Source organism: Scyliorhinus torazame, chromosome 7 (assembly GCF_047496885.1).
Source record: "Scyliorhinus torazame isolate Kashiwa2021f chromosome 7, sScyTor2.1, whole genome shotgun sequence".
Taxonomy (NCBI): domain Eukaryota; kingdom Metazoa; phylum Chordata; class Chondrichthyes; order Carcharhiniformes; family Scyliorhinidae; genus Scyliorhinus; species Scyliorhinus torazame.
In genome coordinates, this window is record NC_092713.1 from 158625126 (window position 1) to 158651283 (window position 26158).

Genomic DNA, 26158 nt, shown 5'->3' on the forward strand with positions numbered 1-26158 from the left:
TAGATTAGATTTCAGTCTGTAACTCACTCCCGGGTATCTGTTATTCTATATATAAATACCACCCAAACCCCTCGATCGATTCCAGCCTGTAACTCACTCCCGGGTATCTATTATTCTACATATAAACAACCCAAACGCCTCGATTAGACTCCAGTCTGTAACTCACGCCCGAGTATCTGTTATTCAATATATAAACCACCCAAACCCCTCGATTAGATTCCAGCCTGTAACTCACTCCCGGGTATCTGTTATTCTATATATAAACCACCCAAACCCTCGATTAGATTCCATTCTGTAACTCACTCCCGGGTATCTGTTATTCTATATATAAACAACCCAAACCCCACGATTAGATTCCAGTCTGTAACTCACTCCCGGGTATCTGTTATTCTATCTATAAACCACCCAAACGCCTCGATTAGACTCCAGTCTGTAACTCACGCCCGAGTATCTGTTATTCAATATATAAACCACCCGAACCCCTCGATTAGATTCCAGCCTGTAACTCACTCCCGGGTATCTGTTATTCTATATATAAATACCACCCAAAGTCCTCGATTAGATTCCAGTCAGTAACTCACTCCCGGGTATCTGTTATTCTTTATATAAACCACCCGAACCCCTCGATTAGATTCCAGTCTGTAATTCACTCCCGGGTATCTGTTATTCTATCTATAAACCACCCAAACGCCTCGATTAGACTCCAGTCTGTAACTCACGCCCGGGTATCTGTTATTCTATATATAATTACCACCCAAACCACTTGATTTGATTCCAGTCAGTAACTCACTCCCGGGTATCTGTTATTCTGTATATAAACCACCCGAACCCCTCGATTAGATTCCAGTCTGTAACTCACACCTGGGTATCTGATATTCTGTATATAAACCACCCAAACCACTCGATTAGATTCCAGACTGTAACTCACTCACGGGTACATGTTATTCTATATATGAACCATCCGAACCCCTCGATTAGATTCCAGCCTGGAACACACTCCCGGGTATCAGTTGTTCTATATATAAACCACCCAAACCCCTCGATTAGATTTCAGTCTGTAACTCACTCCCGGGTATCTGTTATTCTATATATAAATACCACCCAAACCCCTCGATCGATTCCAGCCTGTAACTCACTCCCGGGTATCTGTTATTCTACATATAAACAACCCAAACACTCGATTAGGTTCCAGTCTGTAACTCATTCCCGGGTATCTGTTATTCTATATATAAACCATCCAAACCACTCGATTCGATTCCAGTCTGTAACTCACTCCCGGGTATCTGTTATTCTTTTTTAAGCCGCCCGAACCCCTTGATTAGATTTCAGTCTGTAACTCACTCCCGGGTATCTGTTGTTCTATATATAAACCACCCCGAACCCCTCGATTCGATTCCAGTCTGTAACTCACTCCCGGGTATCTGTTATTCGAAATATAAACCACCCAAACCCCTCAATTGGATTCCAGCCTGTAACTCACTATCGGGTATCTGTTATTCTATATATAAACCAACCGAACCCCTCGATTAGATTCCAGTCTGTAACTCACTCCCGGGTATCTGTTATTCTATATATAAACCAACCGAACCCCTCGATTAGATTCCAGTCTGTAACTCACTCCCGGGTATCTGTTGTTCTATATATAAATACCACCCAAACCCCTCGATCGATTCCAGCCTCTAACTCACTCCCGGATATCTGTTATTCTACATATAAACAACCCAAACCCTCGATTAGGTTCCAGTCTGTAACTCACTCCCGGGTATCTTTTATTCTATATATAAACCATCCAAACCACTCGATTCGATTGCAGTCTGTAACTCACTCCCGGGTATATGTTATTCTATATATAAACCACCCAAACCCTCGATTAGATTCCAGCCTGGAACACACTCCCGGGTATCTGTTATTCTATATATAAATCACACAACCCCACGATTAGATTCCAGTTTTTAACTCACTCCCAGGTATCTGTTATTCTGTATATAAACCACCCGAACCCCTCAATTAGATTCCAGCCTGTAACTCACTCCTGGGTATCTGTTGTTCTATATATAAACCACCCAAACCCCTCGATTAGATTTCAGTCTGTAACTCACTCCCGGGTATCTGTTATTCTATATATAAACAACCCAAACCCTCGATTAGATTCCAGTCTGTAACTCACTCCTAGGTATTTGTTATTCTATATATAAATCACCCAACCCCACGATTAGATTCAAGTTTTTAACTCACTCCCGGGTATCTGTTATTCTGTATATAAACCACCCGAACCCCTCAATTAGATTCCAGCCTGTAACTCACTCCTGGGTATCTGTTGTTCTATATATAAACCACCCAAACCCCTCGATAGATTTCAGTCTGTAACTCACTCCAGGGTATTTGTTATTCTATATATAAATACCACCCAAACCCCTCGATCGATTCCAGCCTGTAACTCAATTCCGGATATCTGTTATTCGATATATAAAACATCCAAACCCCTCGATTAGATTTCAGTATGTACCTCACTCCTGGGTATGTGTTATTCTATATATCAACCACCCAAACCCTCGATTAGATTCCATTCTGTAACTCACACCCGGGTATCTGTTATTCTATATATAAACAACCCAAACCCTCGATTAGATTCCTGTCTGTAACTCACTCCCAGGTATTTGTTATTCTATATATAAACCACCCAAACCCCTCGATTACATTCCAGTCTGTAACTCACTCCCGGGTATCTGTTATTCTATTTATAAACCACCCGAACCCCTCGATTAGATTCCAGTCTGTAACTCACTCCCGGGTATCTATTATTCTTTTTTAAGCCACCCGAAACCCTCGATTAGATTCCAGCCTGTAACTCACTCCCGGGTATCTGTTATTCTATATATAAACCACCCAAACCCCTCGATTAGATTCCAGTCTGTAACTCACTCACGGGTACATGTTATTCTATATATGAACCACCCGAACCCCTCGATTAGATTCCAGCCTGGAACACACTCCCGGGTATCTATTATTCTATATATAAATCACCCAACCCCACGATTAGATTCCAGTTTGTAACTCACTCCCGGGTATCTGTTAATCTGTATAAATACCACCCGAATCTATCAATTAGATTCCAGCCTGTAACTCACTCCCTGGTATCTGTTGTTCTATATATAAACCACCCAAACCCCTCGATTAGATTTCAGTCTGTAACTCACTCCCGGGTATCTGTTATTCTATCTATAAATACCCCCCAAACCCCTCGATCGATTCCAGCCTGTAACTCACTCCCGGATATCTGTTATTCTACATATAAACAACCCAAACCCTCGATTAGATTCCTGTCTGTAACTCACTCCCGGGTATCTGTTATTCAAAATATAAACCACCCAAACCCCACGATTAGATTCCAGTCTGTAACTCCCTCCCGGGTATCTGTTATTCTGTACGTAAAACACCCGAACCCCTCACTTAGATTCCAGCCTGTAACTCACTCCCGGGTATCTGTTATTCTACATATAAACAACCCAAATGCCTCGATTAGACTCCAGTCTGTAACTCACGCCCGAGTATCTGTTATTCTATATATAAACCACCCAAACCCCTCGATTAGATTCCAGCCTGTAACTCACTCCCGGGTATCTGTTATTCTATATATAAACCACCCAAACTCCTCGATTAGATTCCAGTCTGTAACTCACTCCCGGGTATCTGATATTCTGTATATAAAAGCACCCAAAGCCCTCGATTAGATTCCAGTCTGTAACTCACTCTCGGGTACATGTTATTCTATATATGAACCACCCGAACCCCTCGATTAGATTCCAGCCTGGAACACACGCTCGGGTATCTGTTATTCTATATATAAATCAACCGAACCCCTCGATTAGATTCCAGTCTGTAACACACTCCCGGGTATCTGTTATTCTATATATAAACCACCCAAACCCCACGATTAGATTCAAGTCTATAACTCACTCCCTGGTATCTGTTATTCTTTTTTAAGCCACCCGAACCCCTTGATTAGATTCCAGTCTGTAACTCACACCCGGGTATCTGTTATTCAAAATATAAACCATCCGAATCCCTCGATTAGATTCCAGTCTGTAACTCACTCACGGTTATCTGTTATTCTATATATAAACCACCCAAGCCCCTCGATTAGATTCCAGTCTGTAACTCACTCCCGGGTATCTGTTATTTAAAATATAAACCACCCGAACACCTCGATTAGATTCCAGTCTGTAACTCACTCCCGGGTATCTGATATTCTGTATATAAACCGCCCAAACCCCTCGATTAGATTCCAGCCTGGAACACACTCCCGGGTATCTGTTGTTCTATATATAAACCACCCAAACCCCTCGATTAGATTTCAGTCTGTAACTCACTCCCGGGTATCTGTTATTCTATATATAAATACCACCCAAACCCCTCGATCGATTCCAGCCTGTAACTCACTCCCGGGTATCTGTTATTCTACATATAAACAACTCAAACACTCGATTAGGTTCCAGTCTGTAACTCATTCCCGGGTATCTGTTATTCTATATATGAACCATCCAAACCACTCGATTCGATTCCAGTCTGTAACTCACTCCCGGGTATCTGTTATTCTATATATAAACCACCCGAACCCCTCGATTAGATTCCAGTCTGTAACTCACTCCCGGGTATCTGTTGTTCTATATATAAACCACCCCGAACCCCTCGATTAGATTACAGTCTGTAACTCACTCACGGTTATCTCTAATTCTATATATAAACCACCGAAACCCCTCGATTACATTCCAGTCTGTAACTCACTCCCGGGTATCTGTTATTCAAAATATAAACCACCCAAACCCCTTGATTAGATTCCAGCCTGTAACTCACACCCGGGTGTCTGTTGTTCTATATATAAACCACCCAAACCCCTAGATTAGATTTCAGTCTGTAACTCACTCCCGGGTATCTGTTATTCTATATATAAATACCACCCAAACCCCTCGATCGATTCCAGCCTGTAACTCACTCCCGGGTATCTATTATTCTACATATAAACAACCCAAACGCCTCGATTAGACTCCAGTCTGTAACTCACGCCCGAGTATCTGTTATTCAATATATAAACCACCCAAACCCCTCGATTAGATTCCAGCCTGTAACTCACTCCCGGGTATCTGTTATTCTATATATAAACCACCCAAACCCTCGATTAGATTCCATTCTGTAACTCACTCCCGGGTATCTGTTATTCTATATATAAACAACCCAAACCCCACGATTAGATTCCAGTCTGTAACTCACTCCCGGGTATCTGTTATTCTATCTATAAACCACCCAAACGCCTCGATTAGACTCCAGTCTGTAACTCACGCCCGAGTATCTGTTATTCAATATATAAACCACCCGAACCCCTCGATTAGATTCCAGCCTGTAACTCACTCCCGGGTATCTGTTATTCTATATATAAATACCACCCAAAGTCCTCGATTAGATTCCAGTCAGTAACTCACTCCCGGGTATCTGTTATTCTTTATATAAACCACCCGAACCCCTCGATTAGATTCCAGTCTGTAATTCACTCCCGGGTATCTGTTATTCTATCTATAAACCACCCAAACGCCTCGATTAGACTCCAGTCTGTAACTCACGCCCGGGTATCTGTTATTCTATATATAATTACCACCCAAACCACTTGATTTGATTCCAGTCAGTAACTCACTCCCGGGTATCTGTTATTCTGTATATAAACCACCCGAACCCCTCGATTAGATTCCAGTCTGTAACTCACACCTGGGTATCTGATATTCTGTATATAAACCACCCAAACCACTCGATTAGATTCCAGACTGTAACTCACTCATGGGTACATGTTATTCTATATATGAACCATCCGAACCCCTCGATTAGATTCCAGCCTGGAACACACTCCCGGGTATCAGTTGTTCTATATATAAACCACCCAAACCCCTCGATTAGATTTCAGTCTGTAACTCACTCCCGGGTATCTGTTATTCTATATATAAATACCACCCAAACCCCTCGATCGATTCCAGCCTGTAACTCACTCCCGGGTATCTGTTATTCTACATATAAACAACCCAAACACTCGATTAGGTTCCAGTCTGTAACTCATTCCCGGGTATCTGTTATTCTATATATAAACCATCCAAACCACTCGATTCGATTCCAGTCTGTAACTCACTCCCGGGTATCTGTTATTCTTTTTTAAGCCGCCCGAACCCCTTGATTAGATTTCAGTCCGTAACTCACTCACGGTTATCTGTTATTCAATATATAAACCACCCAAACCCCTCGATTACATTCCAGTCTGTAACTCAATCCCGGGTATCTGTTATTCAAAATATAAACCACCCAAACCCCTCGATTAGATTCCAGTCTGTAACTCACTCCCGGGTATCTGTTATTCTATATATAAACCACCCAAACCCCTTGATTCGATTCCAATCTGGAACTCACTCCCGGGTGTCTGTTATTCTATATATAAACCACCCGAACCCCTCGATTAGATTCCAGTCTGTAACTCACTCCCGGGTATCTGTTGTTCTATATATAAACCACCCCGAACCCCTCGATTCGATTCCAGTCTGTAACTCACTCCCGGGTATCTGTTATTCGAAATATAAACCACCCAAACCCCTCGATTAGATTCCAGCCTGTAACTCACTCCCGGGTATCTGTTATTCTATCTATAAACCACCCAAACGCCTCGATTAGACTCCAGTCTGTAACTCACACCCGGGTATCTGTTATTCTACATATAAACAACCCAAACCCTCGATTAGGTTCCAGTCTGTAACTCACACCCGGGTGTCTGTTATTCTATCTATAAACCACCCAAACGCCTCGATTAGACTCCAGCCTGTAACTCACTCCCGGGTATCTGTTATTCTACATATAAACAACCCAAACCCTCGATTAGGTTCCAGTCTGTAACTCACACCCGGGTATCTGTTATTCTATATATAAACCATCCAAACCACTCGATTCGATTCCAGTCTGTAACTCACTCCCGGGTATCTGTAATTCTATATATAAACTACCCCGAACCCCTCGATTAGATTCCAGTCTGTAACTCACTCCCGGTTTTCTGTAATTCTATATATAAACTACCCCGAACCCCTCGATTAGATTCCAGTCTGTAACTCACTCTCGGGTATCTGTTGTTCTATATATAAAGCACCCCGAACCCCTCGATTAGATTCCAGTCTGTAACTCACTCTCGGGTATATGTTATTCTATATAAACCACCCAAACTCTTCGATTAGATTCCAGTCTGTAACTCACTCCCGGGTACCTGTTATTCTATATATAAACCACCCAAACCCCTCGATTAGATTCCAGTCTGTAACTCACTCCTGGGTATTTGTTGTCCTCTATATAAACCACCCGAACCCCTCAATTAGATTCCAGTCTGTAACTCACTCCTGGGTATCTGTTATACTATATACTAACCACCTCAAACCCCTTGGGCGCGATTCTCCACTCCCACGCCGGTTGGGAGAATCGCCTGGGCCGCCAACATTTCCGGGGACGCCGGTCCGACGCCCTCCCGCGATTCTCCCAAGCGGCGGGAACGGCCCGGTCGAGTTTCACGGGCCGCAGGCCGGAGAATCGCAGGAGTCACCGAAAATGGCGATTCTCCGGCACCCCCGCGATCCTGAGACCCGGATGAGCTGAGCGGCCAGGCCAAAACGGCGGGTTCCCCGTGGCGCCGTCCACACCTCGTCGCTGCAGTCGTGAGCGGTGCGTGAACGCTGGGGGGGCGGCCTGTGGGGGGCGAGGGGGGATCCTGCACCGGGCTTTACCTGAAATGTGGTGTGACCTCCTTCCTTCCGCAGCCCCGCAAGATCCGTCCCACATCTTCTTGCGGGGCGGACTTATAGAGGACGGCAACCACGCATCCGGCGCCGGCCGCGTCATCTATGCGGCGCCACTTTTACGTGGACGACAAGGCCTGGCGCGTGTAGGTGACGCGGCCCCGATCCTGGCCCATTGTCAGGGCCTGAATCGGTCGAGACAGGGGCCGTTCCGCGCCGTCGTGAACCTCGTGGCCACTTCGGCGTGGGAGTGGTGAATCGTGCCCAATAGATTCCAGTCTGTATCCCACCCCTGACATTTGTTATTTTATATATTAATCACTCAAATCCCTCTATTAAATTCCAACCTGCATCACACCCCATAACTCAGTTTCCTGTTTAATTCCATCTGATTCCTGCCCCTCCTTACCTCTTTACTGCTCTAATTATGACCGCTAGCTTGATCTTGTTCATGTGACCTCCACCATTAGCTTCCTCGATCCTAATGTCTGAAATCTTCACTCAAAACCTCTCTATCTCTCCATCTCTCTGTCATCCTTTATGATTCTCATCATAGCCTTCCTCGTTAACCAAACTTTCGGGCTCTATCCTCAGAAAAAGTACCTTGGTGTAAAATGTTGTTTGGTAGCTGTTAGAACACTCTTTGGGATATATTTCTACATTAAAGATGCTATTGTTATCATCGTTGCCAGCCAGCAGTTTGAGTGTGTCACACGTGCAGTGTCCAATGTGATGGTTTTCTGAGTTGTAAGCCCTTTTTGAGTTACAGGTCTTAAGGTAGCCAATAGAAACTGTTCCGGGGGAAGAGTTCAGGAGTTAAACTTCTGTAAGGCTGCTGGTGATTTGCTGGGATAATTCAATGGAAGATTCTTCAAAACTGTGTGGGAAAGCAGTGAATATGTTGAACTGAACCTTTTTTGTGATTTACCCTATCCAACTTCCCATCATCCTCTGGGCTGCAGATCAGGCACTGCAACATTACAACCTATGGGTGCCCCTGAGTGCTGGCCACATTGCCCGGAACTTGGCCCACCTGTGATGGGTAATGGACGATTCCACCTTCTGCTTCATGCTTATCTAACCCCGATGTGGAATCAATGACTATTGGTCAGGAAGAGGAACCCTGAGCTTCATGGGCGGCACGATAGCATTGTGGTTAGCATAGTTGCTTCACAGCGCAAGGGTCCCAGCTTTGATTCCCGGCTTGGCTCACTGTCTGTGCGGAGACTGCACGTTCTCCCAGTGTCTGCATGGGTTTCCTCCGGGTGCTCCAGTTTCCTCCCACAAGTCCCAAAAGATGTGCTGTTAGGTAATTTGGACATTCTGAATTCTCACTCTGTTTACCAGAACAGGCGCCGGAATGTGGCGACTAGGGGATTTTCACAGTAACTTCATTGCAGTGTGAATGTAAGCCTACTTGTGACAATAAAGATTATTATTATTATTATTATTAATTGTGTTTTCACCCCAACCCCCTTCCCTCCACTCTCTCATCCCTACTCCCCATCAAGGATGATAGTTCTAAATTATCTCAGTGCATTTGTTTCAATGCAGTTCTTTCAGTGTCCTACCTGTAGCTGCACATTCGCTCCAACCTGGGCTGCCTGGTATGAATCTCCATTCAGTGCCTGCATGTTCATATACAGATCTCCACTGTTTGTCATGTTATAGGAAGCAGAAGAACCTGCAAAATACAAAGGGTAGATCCTGTGTGATCAGACTGGAGAGTTCACTCCCGCTCCCAGTGCATCAGCTGCTTCAGATAAGGAGATAAATAATCGAGGCTTTGAGCCTGCTCCACCATTCTAGATGAGCAGAGCTGATCTGATATCCCAACTCCACCTTTGTGTACTACCCCAGTATCCGTTACTCCCCTCAGTGTCCAAAACCATATTAAGCGTTGCCTGGCCCTGAGCATCTGTAGCTCTCTGAGGTAGAGAATACCAAAGATTCACAACCTGTTGAGATGAATATCCTTCTCTGCTCAATTCTGAATGGCCAACTCCTTTTGCTGGGTCTGAGGCCTGTGTTCTATGCTCCCTGAGCCAGGAGAAACAACTTCAAAGCATCTACCCTGCCTCGCCCCTCAATCATTTCACCAGTTACAATGAGATCCCCTCTCATCATCTAAATTTTAGGGACTATGGACCTAGCCAATGGAAAGGATTATCCTATAAATGGGTGGGTAGGGTCTCTGATAGAGCAGAGTGTACATGGGGTGTGGGAGGGGATTAAATGGGTGGGTAGAGTCTATGATAGGGTAGAGTGTACATGGGATGTGGAAGGGGATTAAATGGGTGGGTAGATTCTATGATGGGGAGAGTGTACATGGGGTGTGGAAGGGGATTAAATGGGTGGGTAGGGTCTATGATAGGGTAGAGTTTACATGGGGTGTGGAAGGGGATTAAATGGGTGGGTAGGGTCTATGATAGGGTAGAGTGTACGTGGATGTGGAAGAAGATTAAATGGGTGGGTAGAGTCAATGGTGGGGAGAGTGTACATGGGGTATGGAAGGGATTAAATGGGTGGGTGGAGTCTATGATGGGGAGAGTGTACATGGGATGTGGAAGGGGATTAAATGGGTGGGTAGTGTCTATGATAGGGGAGAGTGTACATGGGGTGTGGAAGGGGATTAAATGGGTGGGTAGGGTCTATGATAGGGTAGAGTGTACATGGGGTGTGGAAGGGGATTAAATGGGTGGGTAGAGTCTATGATAGGGTAGAGTGTACATGGGGTGTGGAAGGGGATTAAATGGGTGTATAGAGTCTATGATTGGATAGAGCGTATGCGGGGTGTGATGAAATGGGCTGAATAACTTTTATAGACTCCTTTAAATTCTTAGCACAGTTTAATTCACCCAGTAGCATTTGATTTGGTTTAGATAGGCCAACATCTCTGATGAAGACAAGTCAGTAACACATCTCAGAAGTTCAGCAATGATTCAATGGCTAGTTCTCCTTGCAGTTTGGTTACAATGTCCCCACCAACCTCCACAGTAAAACTGTCCACCAACACTCACTCTCTAAACCCGTACACATAGACCGGCCAATAGTTCGTGGTGCAGGAGGGCTGTTGGCTCCCACGGATCTGTAGCATGATTCTGTCCCTTCAGAGAGAGAGTGAAAAGGGGAGAAAATTAACAAAAGGTGACAAGGTATGCATTGCAAAAATAGTTATTCATGGAAATTTCACATTAAATACGAAGGACAAATCTCCCATCAAATACCGGATGCCTACAAGTTGAAGGGCATTCCTTTCTCACGTGCCCATTCAAAACCATTCAAGGCCTCAGCCAGACATACAGTCAGTCATTCTGTCACATGGACTATCTCTGAGACAGAGAGCAGTCTTTATCTGACACAGAGAGCAGTCTTTATCTGACAAATGAAGCAGTCTATCTCTGAGACAGACAGCAGTCTATCGCTGAGACAGACAGCAGTCTATCTCTGAGACAGATAGCAGTCTATCTCGGAGACAGTGAGCAGTCTATCATTGAGGCAGAGAGCAGTCTATCTCTGAGACAGGGAGCAGTCTATCTCTGAGAAAGGGAGCAGTCTATCTCGGAGACAGTGAGCAGTCTATCATTGAGGCAGAGAGCAGTATATCTCTGAGTCAGAGAGCAGTATATCTCTGAGACAGAGAGCAGTCTATCTCTGAGACAGAGAGCAGTCTATCTCGGAGACAGAGAGCAGTCTATCTCTGAGACAGAGAGCAGTCTATCTCTGAGACAGAGAGCAGTCTATCTCTGAGACAGAGAGCAGTCTATCTCTGACACAGAGAGCAGTCTATCTCTGGCACAGAGAGCAGTCTATCTCTGAGACAGAGAGCAGTCTATCTCTGAGACAGAGAGCAGTCTATCTCTGAGACAGGGAGCAGTCTATCTCTGAGAAAGGGAGCAGTCTACCTCTGAGACAGAGAGCAGTCTATCTCTGAGACAGAGAGCAGTCTATCTCTGAGACAGAGAGCAGTCTATCTCTGACACAGAGAGCAGTCTATCTCTGGCACAGAGAGCAGTCTATCTCTGAGACAGAGAGCAGTCTATCTCTGAGACAGAGAGCAGTCTATCTCTGAGACAGGGAGCAGTCTATCTCTGAGAAAGGGAGCAGTCTACCTCTGAGACAGAGAGCAGTCTATCTCTGACACAGAGAGCAGTCTATCTTTGAGACAGAGAGCAGTCTATCTCGGAGTCAGAGAGCAGTCTATCTCGGAGACAGATAGCAGTCTATCTTGGAGACAGAGAGCAGTCTATCTCTGAGACAGAGAGCAGTCTATCTCTGACACAGAGAGCAGTCTATCTCTGACACAGAGAGCAGTCTATCTCGGAGACAGAGAGCAGTCTATCTCTGAGACAGAGAGCAGTCTATCTCTGACGCAGAGAGAAGTCTATCTCTGAGGCAGAGAGCAGTCTATATCTGAGACAGAGAGCAGTCTATCTCTGACACAGAGAGCAGTCTATCTCTGACACAGAGAGCAGTCTATCTCGGAGACAGAGAGCAGTCTATCTCTGAGACAGAGAGCAGTCTATCTCTGACACAGAGAGCAGTCTATCTCTGAGGCAGAGAGCAGTCTATCTCGGAGACAGAGAGCAGTCTATCACTGACACAGAGAGCAGTCTATATCTGAGACAGAGAGCAGTCTATCTCTGACACAGAGAGCAGTCTATCTCGGAGACAGAGAGCAGTCTATCTCTGAGACAGAGAGCAGTCTATCTCTGACACAGAGAGCAGTCTATCTCTGACACAGAGAGCAGTCTATCTCTGAGGCAGAGAGCAGTCTATCTCGGAGACAGAGAGCCGTCTATCTCTGACACAGAGAGCAGTCTATCTCGGAGACAGAGAGCAGTCTATCTCTGAGACAGAGAGCAGTCTATCTCTGACGCAGAGAGAAGTCTATCACTGAGACAGGGAGCAGTCTATCTCTGAGACAGAGAGCAGTCTATCTCGGAGACAGAGAGCAGTCTATCTCTGACACAGAGAGCAGTATATCTCTGAGACGAGAGCAGTCTATCTCTGAGACAGAGAGCAGTCTATCTCTGAGACAGAGAGCAGTCCATCTCTGAGACAGAGAGCAGTCTATCTTTGAGACAGAGAGCAGTTTATCTCGGAGACAGAGAGCAGTCTATCTCTGACACAGAGAGCAGTATATCTCTGAGACGAGAGCAGTCTATCTCTGAGACAGAGAGCAGTCTATCTCTGAGACAGAGAGCAGTCTGTCTCTGAGACAGAGAGCAGTCTATCTTTGAGACAGAGAGCAGTTTATCTCGGAGACAGAGAGCAGTCTATCTCTGACACAGAGAGCAGTATATCTCTGAGACAGAGAGCAGTCTATCTCTGAGACAGAGAACAGTCTATCTCTGAGACAGAGAGCAGTCCATCTCTGAGACAGAGAACAGTCTATCTCGGAGACAGAGAGCAGTCTATCTCTGACACAGAGAGCAGTATATCTCTGAGACGAGAGCAGTCTATCTCTGAGACAGAGAGCAGTCTATCTCTGAGACAGAGAGCAGTCCATCTCTGAGACAGAGAGCAGTCTATCTCGGAGACAGAGAGCCGTCTATCTCTGACACAGAGAGCAGTCTATCTCGGAGACAGAGAGCAGTCTATCTCTGAGACAGAGAGCAGTCTATCTCTGACGCAGAGAGAAGTCTATCTCTGAGGCAGAGAGCAGTCTATATCTGAGACAGAGAGCAGTCTATCTCTGAGACAGAGAGCAGTCTATCTCGGAGACAGAGAGCAGTCTATCTCTGACACAGAGAGCAGTATATCTCTGAGACGAGAGCAGTCTATCTCTGAGACAGAGAGCAGTCTATCTCTGAGACAGAGAGCAGTCCATCTCTGAGACAGAGAACAGTCTATCTCGGAGACAGAGAGCAGTCTATCTCGGAGACAGAGACCAGTCTATCTCTGACACAGAGAGTAGTCTATCTCTGAGACAGAGAGCAGTCTATCTCTGACACAGAGAGCAGTCTATCTCTGACACAGAGAACAGTCTGTCATTGAGGCAGAGAACAGTCTATCTCTGACACAGAGAGCAGTCTATCTCGGAGACAGAGAGCAGTCTATCTCAGAGACAGAGAGCAGGCTATCTCTGACACAGAGAGCAGTCTATCTCGGAAACAGAGAGCAGTCTATCTCTGAGACAGTGATGCAACCATCAATTCATTTGAGACGGGGGTAGCAGTTAACTGTGGCTTTAATCAACTTAGAAGAGTGCCTGCTTGCGACTGATCCAATACTGAGAACCACCTACAGGTCGACTGCTCTTTATACCTCCCTTCAAGGGGTGGAACCATGGGCGGAGCCCATACAGGCCCCAACATGTTCCCCGATGGATAATGCCATACAATAGCCCATAGGAGGAGCCCACAAGGGCAACAGCATAGCACAGATACAAATACAAGGGCAACAGCACAGATACAAATACAGTGGTGGATTATTGGCATAATACATTCATCACATTCACCCCCTGTTAAAAAACTGAAATCCGTCGGGGGTGACGGGTTCATAAGGTCAGCCGCTCCGGCTCACGGATTGTGCGCTGTGATCGCCGAAGCTCTGGTGTTGTTGCTGGCCCGGGTGTCGAGCTTGTCCGTGCTGGCATCGGTAGTGAGGGTGCCGGTGTGGGTACAGACGTGGACTCCAGGAGCGTCTCTTCTGGAGCTTCATTCCTGTGGGTTGGTGAAGGTGGGATGGCGGGTGGGAGGGAGCGCGGGACCCAAATAGGGGCGGGGCTGCTGGTCCTGGTAGGTTGGGCGGGATATGGTGGTTGGGGGGGGGGGGGGGGCGGGGGGGTTGGTGGTGGTTGTGGAACCGGCAAGCGCCAGGTCCCGGAGGGAGACTGTATCCTGTCGGCCATCAGGGTGTTCGATATAAGCGTACTGGGGGTTGGAGTGTCAGAGCTGGACCCTCTCTACCAGAGGATCGGACTTATGGCTCCTGACGTGTTTTCTGAGTAGGACTGGCCCCGGTGTCTTCAGCCAGGACGGAAGCGAGGCACCTGGGGTGGATCTCCTAGGGAAAACAAATAGGCGGTCATGAGGGGTCTCGTTTGTGGCCGTGCAAAGTAGGGACCTAATAGAGTGGAGCGCCTCGGGGAGGACCTCCTGCCAGTGAGAAACTGGGAGATTCCTGGACCGCAGGGTCAGTAGAACGGTCTTCCAGACCGTCGCGTTCTCCCTCTCCACCTGCCCGTTTCCCCTGGGATTATAACTGGTAGTCCTGCTCGAGGCGATGCCCTTACTGAGCAGGTACTGATGCAGTTCGTCGCTCATGAACGACGAGCCCCTGTCGCTGTGGACATAACTGGGGAAACCAAACAGGGTGAAGACACTATGTAGGGCTTTAATGATGGTGGACGTGATCATGTCGGGGCAAGGGATTGCAAAGGGGAAGCGGGAGAACTCATCAAAAATGTTGAGGAAATATGTATTGCGGTTATTGGAGGGGAGGGGCCCTTTGAAATCGATACTGAGGCGTTCAAAGGGCCGGGTTGCCTTTACCAGGTGGGTCTTATCTGGTCGATAGAAGTGCGGTTTACACTCCACACAGATCTGGCAGTCCCTGGTCATAGCTCTGACCTCCTCGATGGAGTAGCGCAGGTTGCGGGCCTTGATGTAGTGGATAAGCCGGGTGACCCCCGGGTGGCATAGGTCATCGTGGATAGTCCGTAGTCGGTCATCTTGCACGCTGGCGCATGTGCCGCGGGACAGGGCATCTGGGGGATCGTTGAGCTTCCCAGGACGATAAACTATATCGTAATTATAGATGGAGAGTTTGATCCTCCACCTCAAGATTTTATCGTTCTTGATTTTGCCCAACTGCGTATTATCGAACATGAAGGCTACCGATGTTGTTGGTCGGTGACGAGGGTGAACCTCCTACCAGCGAGGTAGTGCCTCCAGTGCCGTAAGGCTTCCACGATGGCTTGGGCCTCTTTTTCGACTATGAGGAGTGCCGAATTTCGGAGGTGGTGAGGGTGCGCGAAAAAAACACTACCGGTCTGCCTGCTTGATTGAGGGTAGTGGCGAGAGCGACCTCTGATGCGTCGCTCTCCACCTGGAAGAGGACGGACTCGTCCACCGCGCGCATTGCGGCTTTGGCGCTGTCCGCCTTGATGCAGCTGAAGGCCCGGCGGGCCTCAGTCGCCAGTGGGAAGATGGTGGCCTTGATTAGTGGGCGGGCTTTGTCCGCACAGTTGGGGACCCGCTGGGCATAATATGAAAAGAACCCGAGGCATCTTTTCAGGGCCTTGGGGCAGTGGGGGAGGGGGAGTTGCAGGAGGGGGAGTTGCAGGAGGGGGCGCATACGGTCAGGGTCGGGTCCTAGAACCCCGTTTTCCACGACGTAGTTGAGGATGGCGGGGCTGGGTGTGCGGAAAACGCATTTCTCCTTTTTATATGTGAGGTTTAGGGTTTGGGCGGTTTGGAGAAATCTGTGGAGGCTGGCGTCGTTGTCCTGCTGATCATGGCCGCAGGTGGTGACATTGTCCAAGTACGGAAATGTGGCCCGCAGCCCGTATCAGTCCACCATTCGGTCCATTGTTCTTTGGAACACCGAAACCCCATTCGTGACGCCAAAGCGGACCCGGAGGAAGTGGAAAAGGTGGACGTCTGCCTCAAGAGCTGTGTAGTGGCGGTCCTCCGGGTGGATTGGGAGCTGGTGGTTTGCAGACTTCAGATCCACCGTGGAGAACACCCGGTAGTGTACGATCTGGTTTACCATGTCTGCGATCCGGGGAAGGGGGTAAGCATCGAGTTGCGTGTACCGGTTTATGGTTTAGCTGTAATCTACAACCATCCGGTTCTTTTCCCTGGTCTTGACGACCACCACCTGAGCTCTCCAGGGGCTATTGCTGACCTCGATGACTCCCTCCCGCATGAGTCACTGGACCTCGGACCTGATAAAAGTCCTGTCCTGTATGCTGTGCCGCCTGCTTCTGGTGGCGACTGGTTTGCAGTCGGCGGTGAGGTTTGCGAAGAGTGGGGGAGGGTCGACTTTTAGGGTCGCGGGGCTACATCTGGTGAGTGGGGGTAGGGGCCCCCCGAACTTCAGGGTTAGGCTCCTGAGGTTGCATTGGAAATCAAGTCCCAATAGGAGAGGAGCGCAGAGATCTGGGAGCACATATAATTTAAAATTGGCGTACTCAGCACCCTATATCGCTAGGGTTGCGGTAGTGCACCCTCGGATTTGCACCGAGTGCGACCCAGAGGCGAGGGAGATGGCTTGGTGCGCTGGGAAAATTGGGAGCGAGCAGCGTCTTACCATGTCCGGGTGAATGAAGCTCTCTGTGCTCCCGGAGTCGAAAAGGCAAGGCGTCTCGTGCCCGTTTACCCGGATGGTCATCATAGAGCGCCGGAGGTGCTTGGGTCGCGACTGGTCCAGGGTGACTGAGTTGCGGGTAGCCGGCGTGGTCGGAGGTGCTGAGGTGGTTCCGCGATGGCTGCCCTTGTTGATCGTACGCGTTGAGCGGCGTAGCAGATAGCGGCCAAGATGGCGGCCCCCGTTGGTCGAGCGTGGCGGGCGGTGAGGAAGATGACGTCCAAGATGGCGGCCCCCATGGATCGCACGTGGTCGGCCGCATGGGGGAGGATGGCCAAGATGGCAGCCCCCATGAGTCGCGCATGCTGCGAGGGCTGGAAGATGGCTGCCCCCACAGATAGCACGAGGCTGATGAAGCATCTACAGGGGGAGGAGTCGGCAGACACGCTGCCTCAGTGCGGGGTCTGCGGGCCTGTGAATCTGAGGATCAAGCCTGTGAGTTGGAGTTCTTGGACCTGGACAGGCAAACTTTGGCGAAATGTCCTGCTACAGTTCGCGTTACGGGCCGGGCAGTGCTGCCGGGGGTGTTGCGACTGGCCGCAGAAATAGCAGGGTAGCCCCCTATGGTGGACGGGCGGCCGCGCGGCACAGGCCTGGTGTAGTCTTTGGTCGGGGGTCCACGAGGGGGTCGCGTGGTCAGCCGGGAACGCGTTATGGCTCTGGAACACTACTTCCAGAGAGGAGGCTAACTTTACCGTCTCATCCAGGTCCAGGGCCCCCTTTTCGAGTAGGCGCTGTCTCACGTAATTGGACCGGACTCCCGCCACGTAGACGTCTCGGACGGCGAGTTCCATATGTTGAGTGGCCGTAACGGTCTGGTAGTTACAGCTGCGTGCAAGGGCTTTGAGGTCGCATAGGTAGTCTTCTAGCGATTCCCCGGGGCACTGGCGGCGAGTGGTGAGGATGTGTCACGCGTAGACCTCGTTCACGGGCCGTACATAGAGACGTGCGAGCATCGCGAGGGCGTCTGCGTAGGAGGAGGCCTCGTCGAGTTGAACAGAGATTCGATGGCTCACCGTGCGTGGGGGAGGCTCAGCTTCTCTTCGGCGGTGACGGAAGGCATGGAGGAGGCTGCGAGATAGGCCTTGAAGCAGCACAGCCAGTGCAAAAAAAATTATTTCGCCTCTGCGGCCTGCGGATCGAGTTCCAGTCGGTCAGGTTTGAGGGACGATTCCATAGTTGCGTTTAAGTTGATTAAATTGATGCGACCAGCAATTCACTCGAGACGGGAGTAGAAGTAAACCGTGGCTTTAATCAACTTAGAACAGTGCCTGCCTGCGACTGATCCAATACTGAGAACCACCTACAGGTCGACTGCTCTTTATTCCTCCCTTCAAGGGGAGGAGCCATGTTCCCCTATGGATAATGCCATACAATGGCCCATAGGAGTCTATCTCTGAGACAGAGAGCAGTCTATCTCTGAGACAGAGAGCAGTCTATCTCTGGCACAGAGAGCAGTCTATCTCTGAGTCAGAAAGCAGTCTATCACTGACACAGAGAGCAGTCTATCTCTGAGACAGAGGGCAGTCTATCTCTGAGACAGAGAGCAGTCTATCTCTGAGGCAGAGAGCAGGCTATCTCTGACACAGAGAGCAGTCTATCTCTGAGACAGAGAACAGTCTATCTCTGACACAGAGAGCAGTCTATCTCTGACACAGAGAGCAGTCTATCTCTGAGACAGAGAGCAGTCTATCTCTGAGACAGAAAGCAGTCTATTTCTGAGACAGATAGCAGTCTATCTCTGAGACAGAGAACAGTCTATCTCTGACACAGAGAGCAGTCTATCTCTGACACAGAGAGCAGTCTATCTCTGAGACAGAGAGCAGTCTATCTCTGAGGCAGAGAGCAGGCTATCTCTGAGACAGAGAGCAGTCTGTCTCTGAGACAGAGAGCAGTCTATCTCTGACACAGAGAGCAGTCTATCTCTGACACAGAGAACAGTCTATCTCTGAGACAGAGAGCAGTCTATCTCTGAGTCAGAGAACAGTCTATCTCTGACACAGAGAACAGTCTATCTCTGAGACAGAGAGCAGTCTATCTCTGAGTCAGAGAACAGTCTATCTCTGACACAGAGAACAGTCTATCTCTGAGACAGAGAGCAGTTTATCTCTGAGACAGAGAGCAGTCTATCTCTGAGACAGAGAGCAGTCTATCTCTGAGGCAGAGAGCAGGCTATCTCTGAGACAGAGAGCAGTCTATCTCTGGCACAGAGAGCAGTCTATCTCTGAGACAGAAAGCAGTCTGTCTCTGAGACAGAGAGCAGTCTGTCTCTGAGACAGAGAGCAGTCTATCTCTGACACAGAGAGCAGTCTATCTCTGACACAGAGAACAGTCTATCTCTGAGACAGAGAGCAGTCTATCTCTGAGTCAGAGAACAGTCTATCTCTGACACAGAGAACAGTCTATCTCTGAGACAGAGAGCAGTTTATCTCTGAGACAGAGAGCAGTCTATCTCTGAGACAGAGAGCAGTCTATCTCTGAGACAGAGAGCAGTCTATCTCTGAGGCAGAGAGCAGGCTATCTCTGAGACAGAGAGCAGTCTATCTCTGGCACAGAGAGCAGTCTATCTCTGAGGCAGAGAGCAGTCTATCTCTGAGACCGTGAGCAGTCTGTCTCTGAGACAGAGAGCAGTCTATCTCTGAGACAGAGAGCAGTCTATCTCTGACACAGAGAGCAGTCTATCTCTGACACTGAGAGCAGCCCATCTCTGAGACAGAGAGCAGTCTATCTCTGAGACAGAGAGCAGTCTATCTCTGAGACCGTGAGCAGTCTGTCTCTGAGACAGAGAGCAGTCTATCTCTGAGACAGAGAGCAGTCTATCTCTGAGACAGAGAGCAGTCTATCTCTGAGGCAGAGAGCAGGCTATCTCTGAGACAGAGAGCAGTCTATCTCTGGCACAGAGAGCAGTCTATCTCTGAGGCAGAGAGCAGTCTATCTCTGAGACCGTGAGCAGTCTGTCTCTGAGACAGAGAGCAGTCTATCTCTGAGGCAGAGAGCAGGCTATCTCTGAGACAGAGAGCAGTCTATCTCTGAGACAGAAAGCAGTCTATCTCTGAGGCAGAGAGCAGTCTATCTCTGAGACCGTGAGCAGTCTGTCTCTGAGACAGAGAGCAGTCTATCTCTGACACAGAGAGCAGTCTATCTCTGACACAGAGAGCAGTCTATCTCTGACACTGAGAGCAGCCCATCTCTGAGACAGAGAGCAGTCTATCTCTGAGACAGAGAGCAGTCTATCTCTGAGACCGTGAGCAGTCTGTCTCTGAGACAGAGAGCAGTCTATCTCTGAGACAGAGAGCAGTCTATCTCTGAGACAGAGAGCAGTCTATCTCTGAGGCAGAGAGCAGGCTATCTCTGAGACAGAGAGCAGTCTATCTCTGGCACAGAGAGCAGTCTATCTCTGAGGCAGAGAGCAGTCTATCTCTGAGACCGTGAGCAGTCTGTCTCTGAGACAGAGAGCAGTCTATCTCTGAGGCAGAGAGCAGGCTATCTCTGAGACAGAGAGCAGTCTATCTCTGAGACAGAAAGCAGTCTATCTCTGAGGCAGAGAGCAGTCTATCTCTGAGACCGTGAGCAGTCTGTCTCTGAGACAGAGAGCAGTCTATCTCTGACACAGAGAGCAGTCTATCTCTGACACAGAGAACAGTCTATCTCTGAGACAGAGAGCAGTTTATCTCTGAGACAGAGAGCAGTCTATCTCTGAGACAGAGAGCAGTCTATCTCTGAGACAGAGAGCAGTCTATCTCTGAGGCAGAGAGCAGGCTATCTCTGAGACAGAGAGCAGTCTATCTCTGGCACAGAGAGCAGTCTATCTCTGAGGCAGAGAGCAGTCTATCTCTGAGACCGTGAGCAGTCTGTCTCTGAGACAGAGAGCAGTCTATCTCTGAGACAGAGAGCAGTCTATCTCTGACACAGAGAGCAGTCTATCTCTGACACTGAGAGCAGCCCATCTCTGAGACAGACAGCAATCGTTCTCAAAGTCAGAAAGCTGCGCAGGAGCAAGTGGAGCTGGGGAAGAGGTGAAATGTCGATATGCCAGGGAACTCTCTCCACAGAGGGGTTAATGCTCACTTTCTCATTTCAGTGCAGCGAGCAACAGATCGCAAACGCAAACAACTTGGAAAACTGTGTCTGCAAGCTGATCTCAGACCAAGCCTCCAGCTTCCTCTTCACCTACTTCCTGCGGATTGTCCTCATCCAGGATCTCTAAAGCTGTGACTTGTGTATGGAAAGGGAGTCCTCTTCCCTTGTGGGATCTTTCTTCTTCCCACATTATTGCTGCTGGCAAATACAAGGCGGTAAATAATAATAATTAATAATAGTCTTTATTGTCACAAGTCGGCTTACATTAGCACTGCAATGATGTTACTGGGAAAATCCCTTCGTCGCCACATTCCGGCACCTGTTCAGGTAAACAGAGTGAGAATTCAGAATGTCCAAATTACCTAACAGCACGTCTTTTGGGACTTGTGGGAGCAAACCGGAGGAAACCCACGCAGACATGGGGAGAACGTGCAGACTCCGCATGGGCAGTAACCCAGCCGGGTATCAAACCTGGGACCCTGGTGCTGTCAAGCCACAGTGCTAACCACTTTGCTGCCGTGCTAACAGATCTGCACGTGGACATGCTGTCTTCCATTTGAATTGGCGTGGTGTTCACCTTGTCTATCTAATGGACAGGTATGAGGAGTGATCATTTCTCAGTATGGGCACTGGACTAGCACGATTGCTTTTTGCTGAGATATATGGAAATGCATGTGGGAGGATCATGGACTAGAGCCAGGGGAAGCTTCTAAGAAGCTCTCTGGACAATGAAAATTTGGTGACAGCTCATTAGCATGGTGTTCAGCATTTGCTCCTCAAGATGATTTACTGTTGGACCGAGACTGCTGTTCAACTTGCACTATCAACATTTGGACTGCACTGCCAGAAAATGCTCCCTCAAACATTGGGCATTTCACTGAAACTCCAGCAGTGGTTCTCCTACTTGGTCTTAAAAAAAACAAATCCTTTTGAGCTATTGTGAAACTTGAAGATCTGGAGCCATCTTCTGTCCATTGGTGGCACTGCCTGCTGGTCACCCTGAATACCCAGGAGGACAAACAGTTCAAAATGTCCAATCCCAGTGAAAAGCAGTAATACTGGCCCGGCCATGAAGACGATAATCAGGGATGTGCAACAGGCCGGAATTAAAGGAATATACAGTCGCCAAAGGGATGTAGGAATTGCTATTGTTTTCCCACACCTACTGATGAACTAAGGCAGACTTCCATCTGTTTCCACAGCTAGTTATTCCTGTTAACAAGTCGCGAGTCTGTCACCAGGGGCTTGCCTGAGGGGTTCACTCCACATCAAGTGGCTGACCAGGAGCTTCTACAGCTCTGACCACCAGGCATTGGCACGTTTGGAAGTAATTGCAGGTTGATGCACTCCACCTGTTTGGCCACTTTATGAACGCACCTTCCTTGGCCATCACGTCCTGGGATGAGACTCGAATCTGGAGCTTCTGGCTCAGAGGCAGAGACACTACCCACTGCTCCACAAGACCTTTGACGTAGGGATAGAGGGAGTTACAGAGATAGGGAGGGGTGAGGCCATGGAGCAATTCGAAGACAAAGTTGAATCCCAAGTGTTGCTGGTGTGGGTGCTGATATAGTTTCACAAGAATCGGGGTTATGGGTTGATGCTCGATCAATGACTCCAGAAGCGAGATTGGATGACAATTGAAGGCTTTATTGGACTAGATATTTCCCCCAGCAGCGCAGGTACAGAATGCAGCTGCTAGGGAGACACAGGCTCTTATACTCCACCTTACTGGGCGGAACCAGCAGGCAGGCTTCACCAATGATCTTCCTGTCTCAGGTACCTCCCACACCGATGATCTTACAGCCTTAACCTAGGCACCATAATACCCCAAATACCGACTACCACATTCACCCCCTGTCAAAAAAAAGAGTCCGGCGGGGGCGGTGGCCTCACGTCATACAGTGGTAGAGGTTATGGTGGTACCCGTCGGTGGTACAGTGTTTTGCCTGATTACATGTCACAACTATTTACAGTATTCATTTTACATGTACACATCAGAATGAAGCAATTAGTCGATCGGGGGCCCTGGTCGTCCTCTGTGATCGTTGCAGTTTCGGCAGTGATGCAGGTGCTGGCTCGGGCATCCGTGACTCCGGGAGCATGACTTCGGCTTCTTCGGTGGCTTCATCACCCCTGGGTGGGGCCAGTGGAAGAAACGATCCACCTGGGAAGGGGCAGCCGTGGGGTGCGCCGGTGGGAGAGAGGGTGAGGTTGGTTTGGGGGGGGGGGGGGATGCAGCAGGCGCCAGGTTCCGTAGGGAGACCGTATCCTGCTGGCCGCCGGGGTATGCCACGTAGGCATACTGAGGGTTAGTGCGAAGGAGGTGGACCCTCTCTACCAATGGGTCTGACCTGTGCGCCCGCACGTGTTTGCGGAGCAGAATGAGTCCAGGAGCTGCCAGCCAGGTTGGGAGCAAGGTCCCGGAGGAGGGCTTCCTGGGGAAGTCAAGGAGACGTTCATGAGGTGTTTCGTTTGTCGTGGTACACAGCAGTGACCGGATGGAGTGGAGTGCATCGGGAAGGACCTCCTGCCAGTGGGAGACTGGGAGATTCCTGGACCGTAGGACAGTCTTCCAGACCGTTCCGTTCTCCCTCTCTCCCTGTCCGTTTCCCCGGGGGTTATAACTGGTCGTCCTGCTCGAGGCGATGCCCTTGCTGAGCAGGAATTGACGCAGTTCGTCACTCATGAAGGAGGACTTCCCGTGACGATACAAGATCTCATAGTTGTAGGTGGAGAGCTCGATCCTCCACCGTAAGATCTTATCATTCTTTATCTTGCCCCGCTGTGCATTATCGAACATGAAAGCTACCGACCGTTGGTCAGTGAGGAGCGTGAATCTCCTGCCGGCCAGGTGATACCTCCAGTGCCGCACAGCTTCTACTATGGCCTGGGCCTCCTTTTCAACAGAGGAATGACGGATTTATGAAGCATGGAGAGTGCGTGAGAAGGCCACGCGCCTGCCCGCTTGGTTGAGGGTGGCCGCCAGAGCTACGTCGGACGCGTCGCTCTCGACTTGGAAGGGAAGGGATTCATCGATTGCGTGCATCGTGGCCTTTGCGATGTCCGTCTTTATGCGGCTGAAGGCCTGGTGGGCCTCTGCCGACAGGGGGAAAACCGAGGATTGGATTAGTGGGCGGGCCTTGTCCGCATAATTGGGGACCCACTGGGCATAATATGAAAAAAATCCCAGGCAGCATTTCAGGGCCTTGGAGCAGTGGGGGAAGGGAAACTCCATGAGGGGGCGCATGCGTTCGGGATGTGGGCCTATGACTCCATCATGCACTACGTAGCTGAGCATGGCTAGTCAGTTGGTGCTGAACACGCATTTGTCCTTGTTATAGGTTAAGTTAAGGATCTTTGCGGTATGGAGGAATTTGCGGAGGTTGGTGTCGTGGCCTTGCTGGTTGTGGCCGCAGATGGTGACGTTGTCGAGGTACGGAAACGTGGCCCGCAAACCGTACCGGTCAACCATTCAGTCCATCTCCCGTTGGAAGACCGAGACTCCATTTGTGACACCGAAGGGAACTCTCAGGAAGTGGTAGAGCCGCCCATCTGCTTCGAATGCAATGTACTTGCGGTCGCCCGGGCGGATGGGGAGCTGGTGGTAGGCGGATTTGAGGTCCACCGTGGAAAAGACCTTGTATTGTGCAATCTGATTGACCAAATCAGATATGCGGGGGAGAGGGTACGCGTCGAGCTGCGTATACCTGTTGATGGTCTGACTATAATCGATGACCATCCTGTGCTTCTCCCCGGTCTTTACAACCACTACTTGAGCTCTCCAGGGGCTGCTGCTAGCCTCGATAATACCTTCCTTCAGTAGCTGCTGGACTTCCGACCTAATGAAGGTCCAGTCCTGGGCACTGTTCCGTCTGCTCCTGGTGGCGACGGGTTTGCAATCCGGGGTGAGGTTCGCAAAAAGGGAAGGCACGTGGTCCCTGGGGAACAAGATGGCGGCGCCCGGGACCCGCACATGGTTCGGGAAAGTGAAGATGCCGGCTCCCGCGGCCCGCACGTGGCCCGTTGAGAGAATTGTGGTGGCAGCCCCGGTTCGCCCCCGGAGACAGCGGCGACCGCCCGGGCCTGTCATACCGCCACAAAATGAGCCCTTTTTGTCACAACCTTTGCAGGTGGAGGTGCGGGCCGGACAGCACTGCAGGGTGCTTGGCTTGCCCGCAAAAATGACAGCGGGGCCCCCCGAGGTTGCCTGGAAGCCGCGCAGCACAAGCTTGTGGGGGGATGGGGGATGCATCGGGGTCGGCCGCGGGTGGGTTCCACGCTGCCGAAGGGGCTGCCGCGCGGTCGGGGACGTCCGCGCGGGCATTTCGGGAGGCCACATCCAGGGAGCTAGCAAGGGCCCGTGCCTCCTTGAGGCCTAGTGTCGCTTTCTCCAGCAGCCGCTGACGGATTTGGGAGGACAGCATACCTGCAACGAATGCGTCCCGGATTAAAAGTTCTGTGTGGTCGCTGGCTAAAACTTGCGGGCAGTCACAGTTCCACCCTAGCACCAGGAGCGCGCGGTAGAATTCATCCAGCGAGAACAGTAGACATTGGTCGATGGCAGCAGCAGCTCGGGGGTGGGGGGGGTTACTTTATTTTTGTTTATGTTATTTACACTGGAGGGTCTGAGGGGGTGTTTCCACCTGTTGTGTTAAGTCGGGGTGTTAATGTTAATTTATTATTTATGTACAGGGGGTGAGGGGTTTGGGGGGTTGCTTTCTTAGATTGTGTTTTGTACTTAACCCTGTTGGGTTCTTTTTTCTTTCTCATTTTGTAATTGATATTTTATGAAAACCTTTAATAAAAATTATTTTTAAAAAAAAAGAATTCATCCAGCGATTCCCCCGGGATTTGTTGCCTTGTCGCTAGCAGATGTCGGGCATAAACCTGGTTTACTGGGCGAATGTAGTGACCTTTCAACAGGGCCATCGCGGCCTCGAAATCGTCCGCAT

At 49.3% G+C, this 26158-nt stretch overlaps 1 protein-coding gene across 3 annotated transcripts in view; it reads right to left on the reverse strand.

The window, feature by feature from the left end:
* LOC140426645 (pre-B-cell leukemia transcription factor 1-like) overlaps window positions 1-26158 on the reverse strand; it is a 697347-nt gene that overhangs the window by 138546 nt on the left and 532643 nt on the right. For all 3 annotated transcript variants that reach the window (XM_072511713.1, XM_072511712.1, XM_072511711.1), the window contains exons 7-8: window positions 10826-10912; window positions 9377-9489 (exon numbers count right to left, since the gene is read on the reverse strand). In XM_072511713.1, coding sequence (XP_072367814.1) covers window positions 9377-9489; window positions 10826-10912 — 200 coding nt within the window. The remainder of the gene's footprint in view (window positions 1-9376; window positions 9490-10825; window positions 10913-26158) is intronic.